General features: G+C 40.1%; 2 protein-coding genes across 3 annotated transcripts in view; one reads left to right on the forward strand and one right to left on the reverse strand.

The window, feature by feature from the left end:
• Nucleotides 1–14872, reverse strand: part of map3k21 (mitogen-activated protein kinase kinase kinase 21) — a 31364-nt gene extending 16492 nt beyond the window's left edge. For both annotated transcript variants that reach the window (XM_030748577.1, XM_030748576.1), the window contains exon 1: nucleotides 13183–14872. In XM_030748577.1, coding sequence (XP_030604437.1) covers nucleotides 13183–13975 — 793 coding nt within the window. In that variant the 5' untranslated portion in view covers nucleotides 13976–14872. The remainder of the gene's footprint in view (nucleotides 1–13182) is intronic.
• A 598-nt stretch (nucleotides 14873–15470) lies between these two features.
• Nucleotides 15471–17211, forward strand: part of pcnx2 (pecanex 2) — a 34359-nt gene continuing 32618 nt past the window's right edge. The window contains exon 1 of the mRNA XM_030748687.1: nucleotides 15471–15883. Within this exon, the coding sequence (XP_030604547.1) occupies nucleotides 15731–15883 (153 nt within the window). The 5' untranslated portion in view covers nucleotides 15471–15730. The remainder of the gene's footprint in view (nucleotides 15884–17211) is intronic.

Here is a 17211-nt window from a genome sequence, read left to right on the forward strand (position 1 = left end):
AGCAACATGGACAGTAGTTGCTTGACGTAATTTGTATGCGACTCAAAACAACACAACAATGGATGAGAGGCAAGCTAACACAACTAAAGCCAGTTTACTATCGTTATCATGCATAAGTCCCCTGTACAATGTTTTAATGGCTGGTTATCATTGTTAAACATTAAAATAACTATGTTGTGTGTGCGTTTCAGATGACTCTCTTGTTGCAAAACTACTGCTGCGAACTGCCAGTCTAGGCACTCAGCCAAGCCTCCCTGTGCATTGCACGCCTCCATTTTCTTGCTGTCGGGTTTTAAAAATGGCACGGTTGAGTGGGTACTTAAAAAAAAAAAAAAAATAATATATATATCTATATATATATATATATATATATATATATATATATATATATATATATATATAAATAAATAAAAATGATAATGCCTACAAACCATGCTGAGTCAAGTCGAGTCGTGCTGAGTGGGTACTAATGGAAATGCAGCATAAGCTGGACTATTCCAGTTAAGTTAGCTAGTGAGTGAAAGACAAGCTATGTCATCTCTATTTTCTATATTTTTTTCGCACTAATATTAGCATTCATTCTGAACAGTAAACCTCTTAATGAACTGAATCGTCTGTAAACTTTTCAGTTGTTTTGGACAGAAAATTTTTTTTGATTTAATTTGAAGCCTTATTTGAACTTTTGGACAGAGGCCATTTTTATTCACTTATTTGCACATGGGGGGGGGGCTCAAGCGGAACACAATGGGTGGATGGATATTTTCATTTCAAAATAGAAATTGCATTCATTTTAACATGCATTGTTTGATATTTATTGTGATGTCACATTAATGTTAAAAATACATTTGATCAGTTTCAAACTCCTATTTTTATAGTTCATTATTTTAGTTATGAGAAGAGACAACCAGGTGATATTCACAAGTGGGCAGGCTTGAACAGGTGAGGTAAGATTTAAATAATCATTGACTAATTGATAAAATAATTGACAGATTAGTCGACTACCAAAATAATCTTTAGTTGCAGCCCTAGTTCACACTAAACACAAAACAAAGTAAGGCCTAGCATTACTTGTGTGAATACACGCAGATTGGAAACTCGCAAATTTTCACCCAACAGCTAATGGGATGCAGAAAAGTACAGCTGATGGCAGGAATCTAGTTACAAGATATTTTCATAACTTAACAAAAAGTTCTACAAATTTGCTTACTTTTCTCCAAACCATTTCTTGAACTGGATAGCTCCCGCTGCCCTCAAATAAGGTCAATAGGCTTATCCTCCCCTTCTGATTGGCATCAGCAGGAATCCAGTCTATGGGAGAATCCCAGCTGCTGGGTTTTCCTAATGCAAATGAAGCTAATTTCCCACCCAAGTTTAATATTTTAACTCAAACACAGACTTGCCTTTATTCATGTCACCTGGTGCAAATTTGCATCGTTTCACTTCATTGCACTTCACTTTGTATGTAACTGCACCATGCAAAAAACTTGCATCATCACTCATAGTGAATTAACCATTAATAAATGCCTCTTTTTTGCCCATCATTTACGCCACATTTAACTTTTAAGACTTTTATATGCACTTCCTATTAAGGCTAATGTAAATTTGATTATACTGTTGTGTTATATTGTTCTGTAATATTACTGTGGTCACGGTTGCTGACAAGCAGCTACACCTGAAAGGACTGGTCGACTGGACACCAGACAGAAAAAAAAATTATCACAGATTTCTTCACCTGATAAATCTTTCAATTCCCATTTTCACATAAAATGGACAGATTTTAATCTATCAGGATTTGCTGCTCATCTTTGTTTTACTTTTTAGTCTGGCAATCAAGAATCCCAGTACTTTCAGAAACATATTTAATATTACAAGCTTCAATACAACATGCTGTGATGTAAACACTGATGTTGCAAATGAATGAATGAACTTTAAACATTACAGCTTTCACAAGGCTTTAGACATGAACAGCTCTAGACAGTTACTATGGTACAGGAAGACTGAACTACAGTATGATTACTGCATATCTGTATCAAAGATGGTCATGATTTTTGAATATCTGAATAGCCATTATGTTACAATATACATTTACCCTTGTTTAAAGCATCAATTAAGTTCCAATGTCCAACTACTACCAGGAAGTGTCAGAAACACACTGACAAGCTGTTTGCCAAACAGCATTAAACAACAAAAATACTATCAGATCAGTCTGGGAAACTGCTGGTGTTGCAGTGAGATTAGCTGCTAATGTACACACAGGACTGGTCTTCCATCAAAAAGTGTCCTGTGGAACACCTTCAAAAAAAAAAAAAAGGAAGGAAGAAAGAAAATAAGGTCCAGTGTAAACTCCACCATGTAAAGCTAGTATGTCACATGTCAGCTACAACTATGCATGGTCATTTGAGAGTAGTTTGGGATGGGGAATCTTCAGAGAACAGCCAAAGAGTATCTTTGCTTGAAATGCCCATGCTTAGTTTGCATCACATTTTGAGGTCTTGGTTTCAGAATTGTTATACCCCTAGTAACACTTAAACTAGGAATCTGGGGGAAAAAATAATAAAAATAATCTATTTAGTTTTTATCCAATGAACTTGAGAAACATATGGACCAATTCCTACTTCTAGACTACTTTGTCATTGAAGCCATTTATAGAAGGGGCATAGTTAAAATTATTTTAGGCATGCACAAGTATTTTTAGCCAGCATAAATGATTTTGCAGGAATTTAACTGTAGTGAGACTCTCATGGGGTTCCACTAATAAGAGGTTATTGGTGCTATTACTAGCCTCAGGCTCAGAGGGGATCCTCTACCCAGGCTACAACAATGGGAATTCCATTACAAACAGGTTTCACTAAAGCAGTGATACTACTACTACTACTTCCTGTTGTCAACTCCTCTCTGAGTGATTCCATAGATTCCTCCCAGCATGGTCTGTAGGTTTATAATGACTTATCATGGATTAGTTTCACAGTCAAGGAAAACAGTGGCTTTGGGACAAACTTTTCTGAACTTATTGGCCTATAGAATATCATGCCAAATACCTTCTTTGTGGCTCCATGATACTTTAGTGTCAGCCCCCTAGAAATATCTGATAAAAGACCTAGCTCCTGTCAACATGACTCCATGCTGACGTTATGCCACAAAAACCAAGACAGCCATTTTAATCTATTAGCATTATTATACAGACTTGAAGCTAATAAACCTTTACCAACAGTTACTTTTACTGAAATGCAAGAAGACTTCAAACCTGACCAGGAACCAGCACAGTTATGCGTTGGTCCTACACAGAGTTCAGTACAGCTTTGGAGACATATATGTTGTAGCGGTTTACTGACAACCACTCTCTAGGCTACTCTTGATCATGTTTGCACCGTTGTTGGCTCTTTAGCTTAGCCCCTGCTCTGGAGACCACAGAACTGATAATAAATACGAAGCTACATTGTAGTGAAGTGAAACCAAGTGAGAACAACAACAAAAAATGCCCACTGTAGCCATTGTCTGTGCTTCTCTTGCTGCTTTATTTTTTTATCTTAATGATTTTTTGAGTTCATGGGAAATCCCGCTGCTGACCTATGCAAACATATACAAATGCAACACAGCAAATTTTGCTTCAGGACACCTTGTGTTGCATTTTAATGTAGAGATCCATTCCAATTTTCTTAGCTGATTTTTATTTTGGCTGATTCTACACAATTATTTAATTTGTTAATTATTGCCATGTTAAAGTACTATGCTCACATATACAGGCACACAACTACAACTATCTGTTGAATGTCTACATAGGAAAAATTTAAAGCTGTACTAATGTTCAAAATATGCTACGTAAGCCTTAGCTGCTTTTATGCCCTGGTGAAGGTATATTTTCATATAAACACATTTTGTTGTATTACTGAAGCAGAATTATATTAGTGGGGAACATGCAGGGGGGAACATACATCTGTGTTTGCACACACATATATTCCTTAAATAAATTATTGAAGGAATGTGTATATTTGGTGCACTTTCTATTGCGAATGTCCAGGTGTCTGGTAAAACGTGTGAGATTATATGGTCCTATACCAGGGGTGCCCAAACTCTGCCCGCGGGCTGCTCAGGCCCCACCCCCTACTTCCGGTCCACGAATTGATGTCAAAAATAACATACAATTTGGCCCTTTAAGTTACTTTTTTGACATTTGGCCTTCCCCTCCAATTAAAAGGGTTAAGCGAAATGTCAAAAAAAGTAACTTAAAGGGCCAAATTGTATGTTATTTTTGACATCAATTCGGGGACCAGAAGGGGGCGTGGACGGAAGTGGCCCGCAAGTTTGGGCACCCCTGTCCTATACAAACAACAGAAATATATCAAATCAAAGTCACAAAGTTTCATTTGGAATTTCTTCAAAAACAACAACAACTGCATCAGCTAGCATGCCACAAGTCTGAAACAACTATGCATTGTTATTTGAGAAAGGTTCTGGTTTGGGACACTCTTCCATGAAAGCTGAATAGTTTTCATCTGAAAGACCCATCCCTAGTATGGTCTACGTTCTTCCTCTTCATACACACACAGTATGCGTTACGGTAGGTGGATAGTACTGCCTTACCCTATGAACTTGTGAGATACTTTATTTGATAGTAAAATTAGTAACGGTGAGATAAATGAGTATGGACAAGACTACATGATGTTGTCTGACTATAATGACTCACCTCTTCACCCCAGTTATGAGTTATTTTGTCTTGCCTTGCCTTCCCTATTGGAGAAAGTTGCGTAAAAGCACAATTTTATTTGATTAAAATATTTCTGTAAATTAGGGGTGGGAACTATAACCACAAAATTACATCATGGTATTTCAAGAAAACTTGCTATATTTTTCAGATACTACACCCCCCCCCCCCAAAAAAAAAGGTTTGATCAATGCTTGCATGCAGGACCATTAGTAAGTGTAGGTAAATAAAGGGAATTTAACTAAAGTAACTTAACCAAGTAACTCATCTGCAATAACAATAACTCTGTTAGTTTTGTTTTTAACCAGCTGCTTAAAGACCTGCTTTTCCACCAAGTTACAACTGTGTTGCACATCACCAGCTGATAGCATTTCCTCCTTCATAGACTGATTGTACTCAGTGGTATGTTTTTGCATCAAGTGGTGAAACAAGTTTGTCGTTTTCACCTTGAGTGAGAAGTTTCCTTCTATATTTTGCAAAGTATTGTTCTTTGTTGGAGGATGTTGAAGTAGCTCCTTCTTTAGGTACTACTAAATTGTCATTGAAGGCCTATGTGAGGCTCTTGCGCTCAGGTGTGTGGACTTGTCTCACTGTTGTGCCAACTAGGGCAGGTGAATGCATGAGGTTGCTATCGCAACCATATCATGATATGACACTTATATCGTGAAAAATTAATACTGGCATTATCGCAGATGATATGGCACAGCCCTGGTATAAACACTGCACTAGTTTAAGACTGATGAAAATTATACTATTTTTTCATTATATGGAAAAGTAGCTTGAGAACTGCAGATACTCAGTGGGATTTCTTGTAAGGATCATCCTTAAAGTCAAGCCCCAGGGCAAACCAGCTTTTTACTGGAAAGATAAATCTGGCTAAATATGAAGTTAGCACATGCAAAGCCCTTACACCTGCTCTAATGCATGAAATTGGTGGATTTAGTTCCTAATGACCAACTAAGGCTTTTCTGAAAGGATCTTTGTAAACAGGTTGGTAAAGTAATAGCAACTTAATTTTTAAACTGCATTGTTCACTGTTTACTAGGTCATTTCAGTGAATTTGAAGAACTACACATGCTTAAACACTATTAGATGCCAGTAGAAATAGCACCAGCTTATGAAAACTGAAAACTTTGCTGGTATACTAGGGTCATTTCTATGAGCAAAGTTGCCTAACTTATTCTGTTAACTTATTTGTTTTCTTCCTAGATATAAGCAGCACTGAAAACTTATTTGAATTTACGAATCTAAATCAAACCTGTAAACATTAGTAAGGTGGACCTCCTGTTTAACAGAGGGCTTGCACTTATATCAATCACTATTACCCTTTTCCTCAATAAAGTAATGTTGACATCTGGAAATGTTGATGTGTGTAATCTGCAATCATACTATTATTACTGTTGGGTGTCATAAGTAATTGGCCGTGATGTAATAAAAAAATTAAATGGATTAGATACTGTCCTTTTTATTTCCTTGAACACCAATTTACAAGATGAACAATTTTACAATATGAACTTGTTATCAGCCTGGCAAAGGTCCTTCTTAGAAGGTTAAAACTCAGAATGTATGTTATTTGCTTTGTCTGATGCTTTTTTTCCCTCATTCTTTTGAAAGGAAAATGTTTTGAAGCTGACAACAGCTCAGTGCAACTGGAGATGGATATGCCTCCAAGGCAGACCCCACCCTCAGTCCAAACCCCATTTAATTCCCCTCCCCAACAGTGGATCTTGAGGCAGACCCATCTTTCAGTGGGAAGATCAGAAGCAGGGCTGCTGTCTTCAAAGCAGGTCCCACGCTTCTTCCTATTGCTTTCTCCCCCTCAGGGTAAAAACAAAATAATACACTTTTTGGACATATGACCATTTCTCCTCCCTCTAATGAACTCAAAATAACTCTAAAATACTCGGCAATGGCAACTGTGCAGCAAACTAATTATAAATGAAAAACTGTTTTGGAAGATAGCACAGCTTAGTGTTTTTAGTGCATTTTAAGGAATATTTGCATAGCATTTACCTGTTAAGTACAACTTAGCATCTGTACCTATAACATTTCCTGCACATGAACATAATACAAACATCTAATTCATATAGCCAACAACAAACCAGCAATTCTGAGCAAAGTTGCAAACAAACAGAGGTGGTACAAAAACACTTTATTTAATGGATTTATTTGTCTGTATGCTAATGTTTCCTTTAACTGTACAGATATTTCAAAATGTTTAATTGTAATCATGGTTTTCATCATTTTTAAGCAAAAAGGTGTTAACCTGATTTATCATCGTCACTTTGGGCATTAAGTAGGTACCTCAAAACTTCTGCAGCAAAGTAGAAAAAGCACTATTTAAATTCCAGAAAAAAAAAAGAAAATCAAAATAAACTATGAAAAGTTTTAAGAGAAGCACTCACTTTAAAGTGAAAGTGCTTCTCATAATACTAAAAATTTAATACCACTTTTTAGAAGTGGTATTAAACAGAAACCACATATTGATGCACTAGTAAAAATATTTATATCATCCATGGTAGCTGCAAGAGTTTATAGTGCTGTCACCTAACTTGATATGGCAGTATTTTCGTAACCGTGCCAACTGACTAAGCATGAGCACAAGGGGGTTTCCTGTAGTAAGCAGAAACAAGCCTCCTAAATATTCAGTGACTAGTCTGTCTATGCTGGTGGAAAGGAGAGTGCCCCCAGGCATTCTGGTTGATGGGAAAAGGATCAGGGCTAATGGCTGGTTAAATCCATCTATCATGGTCACATCTCCCTGGGCCACTTGCTCTTTGTCTATCCTCTTCCTCTCCTCCTTTGGGTCTGTAAAAGTTTGAAGTAACCTTTAAATAGGCTAATTTAAACATATCAAATGTTTGAAGTATACATTTATTTATCTATTTTGGCTGCACAAGCATCTATCAATGTGCTAGTGAGCTACAGAGGAAAATGGAGGGGATTGGTTGATTTGGAAGGCAGCTCTTCTCAGCTTTTCCTTTTCACCCAGCCCTGCAACAATAGGTGCAGTCAGGGAGAGGTCATAAAAAACACAGTGAAAGCATCTCAACTCCTCCTCTCTCCCCTCTGCCCATTCTCTTTGTCAGAGAAAATACAGGCAGTAACTGTCTATGTGTCACCAGGGGTAATTGTGGGAAGCCAGAGAAAAGTTCCCTTGCACCACCTAGTCAAGCATTGGTAACTTTTCCCTTATATTCTACTTCTTCCAGAAGTAGAGTAAGACAACAGAAAAATTAGTGTTGGAAAAAAAGATTATCCCCAGGGACACAGTTTCTGAGCTACTACCAGCCGGTTTTTGCTTTGTGCTGTGACTCATTGTGACTTAATAAAGAAAAACAGGGTCTAGGCAGGTTCTTCAATGTTGTTCCTAGAAAAATAGGATGGTTTAAAGGGAAGATAGCAAGTGCTATTTAAAGTTATCATACCTAACATTGCACCAAGATGATAAATCAATCATCTTAGTTTGGGTATGAGGAAAAGAAAACATGTGATGGGTGAATCACTACTTTCTACTTTTGTAGTTTTTACAAATCTATTTGTAGCTGCAGTAAAAACACAGTCAAGGCAGATTAACCTTTGTGTTCAGTCTTTTAAACAGGATATTATTACAAGGATATTTTTATTAAGCCTGGTAAATTTGTTACAGTATTCACTTTCTGCTTGAATCCAAATTTGTTAAGGCATTTTTATCAGCCACTTAGAAGCTACTGAGAAGACTATAATTTATGTGTGCTACACATGGAGCAGTGGAAATAACAGTCACTGGTCATGCACAAGGCTAAGCACTGAGGTCTGGTTGCTGTCACAATATTATCCTTCAGTAGTGTTGAGTATTCAAAATTCTTCACTGGCTACTACAGTTGTGCTACTTTCAGTGTACAGGCCTGAAAGGAAATCCTTCCAGCATTTCTGTGGCATCTGTCAGGTTTTCGCTGAGCTACAGAAGATGAGTGCGTGGAGAAACAGGGAGCGGGAGGGGAACACAGAGACAGCATGTTCATGTCTAACAATAGGTTGAGACTGATGGGAGGATGCTGTTGCACACGCTCCAAACGAACTCTATCAGTTTCAGTGGCTTTCAAGCACACATTCCTCGCATACTACTGCTTGTACAAAGATGTGCGTGAAACTCCAATGATTATGCATGCTGGCTCAGGGCCAGGTTTCTGTGCGACTTCCTGCTCATATCTGCTGCTTTGTGGCCACCAGTCCAAACCTGAGAACAATTTTAGTCAAAGTTGTGGACTGGAAAAAACAAGCGAGGGGCTGGATGGATGTAATGTATAATACTAAAAGTAAGCAAAGGAAAACTGAAAACAGCAAATCCCCAGAAGACCAAAATTAACCATAAATTTATCTAAACTTATCCTACAAACACACACAGTCTGCATCCTTGGGCATTCTTCAAATTTCTTCAAACTGGACATAAGATTTATGTTTTTTTGTATCAAAATTTTCTGATTAGACAAAACCAGAGCCCCAAGGACCACCATTGTGATGTCTTCTAAAAATTCTGTTTTGTTAATTGGGGTATGGGTTAGACTTGTTTTTTTATTTATCAGATAATAAAAAATGGAAAAAAAATGTACAGCAGATTTAATGTCTTGACAGTGCACAGACCAATATTGAGTAGATGTGTAGTCAACCCCCAGAGGCCCATTTTCATCCAGATAAAAAAACAAACAAACAAACAAACAAACAAAAAAAACTGTATTTGGGGGACAAAGTATAAATTACAGTTACATTTACAAACCCTAAACATGCAAAGCTGCATGCCCAATACAGAGCTACTCTGGAAAATTTCCAATGCAGATGCAGCTGTTTCATAGTAAACTCTATGAATGTCACCACAACAAACATTTATTTTTTTTTTTTGAGATGAAAAAGCAGCTTTGGTGCTCAAAGACATGGGCCTGCATTTAGCTAAATAAAAACTTTATTCTCTCCAAGAACTTGATGCTTAAATGTTATGGATCATCCTTTTAAACTTAAAAAAAATGTGTTGCCTCAAAATGCAGCCATGAAAAATAAGTGGCAAGTGGGAGCAGAATGGAGCAAGAGAAGGAAGGAGGAAAATAACGAAGTAACAAGGGAAACCCCCTCAGTTTGTGGCAATAAAAGAGTACCGCTGCTCTCTGGGAGATTAAATATGAACGGAACAAAACAAAACGAGGGCTTTGAGACCCTCCGAGTCCTAGCCATTCTTCTGGCCACAGTAGCCTAGCAACCGCTGCTTGACCAGTCCATTGTGTAAACGTATGTTAAGCTTTTATCCTCATTAGCAACATTCCTCCCTGCAGGCTGGGATTTTACAGATTAGGTTGAAAAACACAAAGGAGATTGGGCAAATCTTGCTGACTTCCAACATATTACTTTACAGGCTAATCATTGATCAAATAGCTGTATGTTTGCCTGTGTGGAGCATGTGTACATTGCAAGTTGATAAATGACAGGCAGAGGACTTGAGTGAAGTTGGAAAAGTTTAGTGTATGTATGTTTGTGTAAGTCCTGGTTCAAACTGAGAGGAGACAATGAAACAGTCTGACAGAACAAAAGACAAAGTATCTAAAAATCAACATCTCAAAATACAACAATTAAAAGCAACTTACTAAAGCTAGCAAAAACAGCATAACAAATATCAGATGGCATTAATGTGGTTCAGTGTAACATTTTCTATGCTTTTCTGTTTGACCTAAGCACAGATAATGCCAAAGCAAACAGACAACAGGCCCCACTAGTAGATGCAACAACTTTCCAAAGCTACATCTCCATTTTTTTTCTTTTTTTTTTTTTTAACTGGGAAAACAACCCAACACGCCCCAGGGTGCCATTTTCCTGTTTGTGTTTAGGAGAGTGTCATTTGGGAACTCGCTGCCCTGCTTCTGAGCAAACACATACAGCTTCTTCTATTCTCAGTTTATTTAGATAAAACTGTATATTGACTACAGATGTTCAGACTTCTGAACCTACATCTACTGTAGGCATAATTTTTGGTCATTGTGCTCTTGAATGAATTCAGAAAAACGTGCATCAGAGATTAGCATTGCTGAAGGACACTGATCAGTCTCTCCTAATTTTAGTTTAAACTGTTCTTTACTAAAAGCCAGTGCTATGTCTAGGTCACAGTGGAGTGGCAGGACAAACATACAAAGTTGTGCTAGCAGTACTGTGCCTGTTTGGTGGAGTTTGTTTGTGTATGTTCACCAAACATCCGATTAGCTCAAACAGTCTAAACAGCAGTTAAATCCTTTCTCTCCATCTGCCCTATAATTAACACAAAGCTTCATCCTAAATAAGACTGCTTGTAGGGTGGGGCTCCTCTACACTGTTGATAACATTTCATCAGGTGTGTCACATGCACAAAAACACATCAACATCATCCCCAAACACACTTCAAAAATAATGTGATAACTGTTTAGTGACAGCTGCAAATGTTAGTGGCTTTTTAGATTTTTACAGTTATAATCTAAATTATTAGTATAAGGTTTAATGTCATTTTTATTAGTGATCCAGTGTCGACGCTGATTGTTAGTAATAAAGGAGACCGATAGCTGATATTTGGAGCCAATTTATGATTACAGTTTCAAAACTGCATTTAAAACAGCTCGGATACTTTTAATTGTTTATATTAAAAACATATTCTGGTAGGAAAGCTGTCTTACACATTGGTAAATTATTATTCTACAATTTCTCAGTGTTTATGTATTCTTTCTACTTTTTAAAAAGTTTCCTTGAACAGACAAGTGCTTCAGTTCGAGCACATTATTAAAGTTTTTCTTTCTTTTGCCCCTTCCCTAAACGTTTGCCTTTGCAGCATGCCACTGCAAAATACTACATTACTCAAGCATTCCTGTAACTGGGAAACTCTGCATGCCTGTGACCAATGAAGTAGATCACAAGACTGTGTGTTTGAAACATCAGCAGAGAGGATTGTGATGTTTACTGCAACTTCAGTGATATCGGCTAATATAATTCTGAACCGCAGCTGTGCAAGCTCCCTGGAGCTGCTTCACATCGAATGTGCTACTGACCACAGCAGTGACTGTAGAAAGACTAAAATGAGCACATTTTATATGAAGCAGTTTAACAAAAATCTGTTAAAATATATATATTAACACCAGTAATTGGAAAAACATAGACTTTTGTTATGCTTGCACTATCAGAAGCCTTAATAACATAACATATACATGTCATGTTGCAAGTTAGAAATGTTCTGATCATGTAATCTACATGCATGGGACCTTGTGCATCTGTGCAACACAATCCTTTTTAAAATCCAATCACATGTCCTGACCCAGTGATCATGGAGGGCCTGGTATGTGTACATTTCACAGGTTTTGCACACCGCCTCCCACAGCTGGAGATCAACAGCCATTATTGCACCAGAGCTGTTCCCCACATGGCCCAGGATTGATAAGAGTCTCCAGTCACAAAAGGGAGAAAAAGTGTTTGGAGTCGTATTACACACATAAACACACGTGAGTTGAAGTGAACAGCCTGTGTTAGTGGGTATGTGAGTCAGACCCTTTTTCTCGTCGAGACCTGTCCATTCATTATTCAGTCCTGGGAAAGTTCTCTGGCCTGCTGTCAATTACCAGTCCATGGAGGGACTGGCACAATTTGACCCACTACACTGAACCAAGCTCAGCTAAATGAGCTGTTATGTTACAAAGACTCTCAAAAGTGAGACCTACTCAAGAATCTTTTCCCTAACAAATGCTTATAGCAGTTATAGATATTTCCTGTTGAAAATCCATAAGTAAAGGATATCTTCATTATTAGACCTAAACAAGGCCTTTATTTCAGATCTTTTTCACTGCCAGGTGTTGATGAAGCATGTGGCCTGATACTGTAGACAGACTGTGTCTACCTAATATGTTTGTTAAATCACTGAATTTATTTGAACAGTATTTCACCTGCTGGTTGAGAGGGGGCTGGGAAAGTGTGTGTGTCTGTGTGATGAAGGGTGAGTGCTGAGGGAGCAGCCCAGCTGAGCAAACTGACTTAAATTCACATCCTCTTAATAGCATCCCCCACAACCACTTCATACAGCCCAAACTTCTTACACAGTTTTAAACTGTAAGAAGTCATAAGAACATGGCAGCACTATACCAGCTGTGGTGAAAGGTGTGGAGAACAGGCAACCTCATATTGCAGTAACAACGCTGTGTTTCCAAATAACCTCTAAGTATAAAGTAAACATTTCCCAATACCCCATGTTACTAAGAATACATTAAACTATCATTATCTGTGTGGCAGGTTGGTACATGTGAAGTTGCCAAACAGAGTTGAGATATATTTTGGGACATGGAGACATGAAAAACACGTGATTTAAAAGAGTTTAAAAGAATCAGTTAACACCTAAGCTACAAATGACTCAAGGATGAAGTGCTGCAAGTGCAGGAGGTCCTCCTGCAGTTCCCACAAGGACCTTCTAAAGGTCTTACACACACACACACACTTCGATCTTTGCTTACTGTTGCTAGACTTCAGGTCACGATGAATAATGGGTACCACGGCCTCCTCGTGAAGATAGTGCATCCCTCGTGCAATCTGCACAGCCCAGTTGACCAGGATGTGTGGAGGGATACGCCTTCCGGTCAACGCCCGATTCAGAGTCCCGCCTCGGGCATACTCCATGACCAGGCACAGGTTGGGCTCCTCCAAACACACCCCTTCCAGTTTAATAATGTTGGGGTGCTGCAGCATGGAGAAAAGCTTAGCTTCTTGTTTAACACTGGCGGCGGTGGCCGTTATGTCTTCATCTGGGTCCTGTCGAGCCGCCTTCACGGCGACCTCTTGATCTTTCCATGTGCCCCGGTAAACTTTGCCAAATCCACCCACGCCAATGATCTCCTCTAACACGAGTTCACTAAAGGGGATCTGGACGGGCGAGGTCGGGACTCGCTCTGGTACCCCCGCCGACCCACTTGTAGCAGGTAGACGATATATAGCGGGCTGATAGGTGACATAATTGGAAGGAAAAATCCCTACCCGGTGGTTGATTTTGCCTGTCCACCATCCCTCGTCACCGGAGATAGCAGCGTCCTTGGATAGGACCTCTACCACATCCCCTCGCCTGAGGCTGAGCTCGTCCTCGCCGCTCGCCTCGTAGTCATAAGCAGCTGTCCACAGGGATCGAGTCGGGCACAGCGGAGCAGAGTGAGCCCAAGCCCGAACTGAGGGGGATTCTGTCCAGGCATGTTCCCCGGTCCCACCGCCGCCCGGCCGCCCTTCACCGTTTGGGAAAGCGGCCTGCGAGACATCCATTTCTCGGTGGCCGTAGCGGCACCATAGGGTGCAGCGCTTTTCAGACAAAATGAAAACTTTAAAAAGGTAAAATGCAACTTTTTGAAATCCTCATGCTGTCACATCTACGAGACTATCCGATGAAACCAGAGGGGGTATCCTTGCGCGGTCCACGCCGGAGTCAAACTGTGTCCAAAGTCCTGTGGGAGAGCGCGTCTGTATCCACGTCGCCACTCCGGTACAAGTGTGAGGGGTCAGTAACTAGCTAGTGAGGTTGGCTAAGATAGTCGAGACACGGGTTAACTGATGCCACTTTTTGGGCTGACGCTTAATAGCAATATAGCGAAAGAAGTTAACAAATAATTGTCAACACAATTTAAATCCAACTTATCACAAAACACTATCTGATTCTGCTTAATGCTAACGCGAACAGGCTAAAGTTAGCTCTCAAGTTACCAAGTTTTCGCAGGTGCCGCAAGAGGTGCACCTGCACCGTCCGTTCCGGCCAAACAGAGAGGCTCCGCGGGGCAGCTTTCACCGTGAGAGGCTAAAGGAAATCTAATATAATCACCGAATACCGAATTGTACAGTTCGCGTGCTCTTTTGTGGACTTTTAACCTGAATTTCAACTGCATTCCAGACTTCTGGCTTAGCGGGTTAGCTTAGCATAGGTCAGCCTGTTGGAAAAGTTGCTCCTCTCCACTTCGAGATCGGTTAATTCCCAAGTTTATTTCTCCTTCGGCGATATGGGGAAAACAGCCAATGGTTAAGCATTCAGGGTCCACAATAAATATCCTGTACTTCCACGCAACAATACAGGGAATAAAATCTGAAATGGAAAAAAGAAAATCCGTCAACTTTAATCAAAACAAGCCCCCCGCTGCCGTCGCCTGCAGACGGAGTCGGACCCAGCATTGGCTGGACCGACGATCTGGGGACACGGCTGTTGCGCTCGCTGCTGGCTGCGCCGCGCTCTCATTGGTGGACAACCTATCACGTGACCAAAGCAGTAGCAGCAGGGGGGTGGGGGGAGGAGCCACTGTAGGAATGCGTGAGGAGAGCGCGCCTTCAGGGAAATCATAGGGATAGTGGGCTACATAATGACGCGCCCACACGCATATACGCACAATAATATAATATAATATAATATAATATAATATAATATAATATAATATAATATAATAATATGCATACATTGAATGAAGCTTGCACGCCTGCAGCCCTGCACATTATCTCTAAACATAAGCTCCATAACCTTTTAATACAGTACACAATTGACAGACTGTACATAGGATACAAAGACATTGTATTTGCTCAGCGCGTATGTAATAAGCTGTGTACAACGTGGCTTGGTTGCATGATACAAAGTGTTTGATTGAAGGTGGAACTCGCATAATGGGAAAGGATGGATATGCAGAGAGGAGGAGTGAGAAAGAAGGGAGGGGGGTGGTCAGAGCTGCGCATCTGTACAGGGGAGCTTGAGAGGAGAGGGAGGAAGCAGAGGGACGAACAGGACAGGGTGATGAGGACCGCGGCAGCAGCAGCAGCAATGCACGCATCGACACTGAGATGGAAAAAGGCAGACGAGAGGACAACGCTGAGGATGACCGAGGCATGAAAGAAAAAGCTCAGGAGTCGAGCTGCATCGCGCCAACATGGAGGCGTAGCGACAGTAGCATGCATGATTAGATAGAGGAGATCATTTCATTGTAGCCTAGCAGCAGCACCATCATCAGTCAGTCCAACCTGAACGGAGAGGAGGGGAGAGGAGGGGAGATGGGCTCCCAGGTTGTGCAGACCCTGCGTCAGGGAGTCTGGGCATCTTTGACCGGGGGCTGGTACCACGACCCGGACCAGAACAAATTCAACAACTCATGCCACCTCTATCTGTGGATATTTCTCCTGATGTTGCCCTTGTCTCTCCATCTGGTGAGTTTTTTTTTTTCATTATTAAGGAACGTGACGTTCAAGGCCGTGTGTGGGGTGTAAGGTGCCCACATTGTAATAATGCTCCTGTTCATCCTTTCTTGGAAACAAAACAGTCAAAAGCTCTAGGAGAATGTAATATCAGGCACCATGTAGTTGCAGCTGATGGACTAGGCCAGAGAAAAGGGCACTGTCGCAGTATTTTTCTCCCGCATGCAGTGAATGAAGGCATGGCTGCTCCTGGATGTGACAGTGTTAGAGTTCGAAATGTGTTCCACTGATATTTTTATGCCATGGCTTTTGATAAAGGTGCAACACAGGCTGCATTGCCCCCAATGACAATACACTGACTGATGATACCTCATGATGCCTCATGCTATATAGTGACAGATATGGAAGAAGAAAGCCTACAGTAGTTAAACGAATTCCTGACACTTACTGCCCAACCTCTACTAAAGCATACAATCAAATTTAACCACTCCTTATTTCAGGGGACATCCTCAGTGACATTTGTGCTCCTGCCATGCAGCTTACCTATAGGTCAAACACATTAACCTTAGCTGTGATAGAGTAAGGATAATGCTGACTCCACCTACTTGGTGAACAAGAGGTACGATAGCAAAACAGTACAGGTACTGAAAGGGTGAACGTGATTTGATTGTGCAAACAGTACAATGGCAGCTTATTTTTATTGCTTATGACTGAGTACATTTTTGGAGCAGTTTCATAAAGATATCGCAGATTACATCTGTTCAGAATTACCCAATCACATATTTTAGTTATTAAGGCACAGTAGCAGATTGTGATGTGTGAGTGACACCTCAGGGATTTAGCATTTTGGCACCGATTCTATATTAAATTGTTGTCGCTGACAGTTTCCAGACTGTGTGAAAACATCCACTGCTTCCCCTGCAGAAACAACACAAGCTTTCTGGGGGAAGGTGTTTCAAATTTCAAGTTTTTTAGCATTTTCTGTGAAGGTCGTATACAGCACAGGAAAAATGAGGAAAGGCGGTTGAGGGACCATAGCACAAATGCTGCTGGGCTGTAAATTTAAGCTGTAAATCTGCACCTGTGGGCATCCAAAACAGCAAGAACGCTCTCCAGAACATTATAATTCATGATTGATATGATACTTTGTCTTTGATATTCCTGTTCTGTACTATGGGCAATTTCTCCCCCATGGACCAGTAAACTTTATTAATCAACCAATATATCAAAATCAGATCTTGTGGTTCACTGAGGCTGTCACCATATAAAGCGTGAAGCATTACAGTAAATCAAACACTGGCCTGGCGGAGTCAGGAGTCTCAGGAAGTGCTGATTTGAAT

This window comes from Archocentrus centrarchus, chromosome 15 (assembly GCF_007364275.1).
Source record: "Archocentrus centrarchus isolate MPI-CPG fArcCen1 chromosome 15, fArcCen1, whole genome shotgun sequence".
Taxonomy (NCBI): domain Eukaryota; kingdom Metazoa; phylum Chordata; class Actinopteri; order Cichliformes; family Cichlidae; genus Archocentrus; species Archocentrus centrarchus.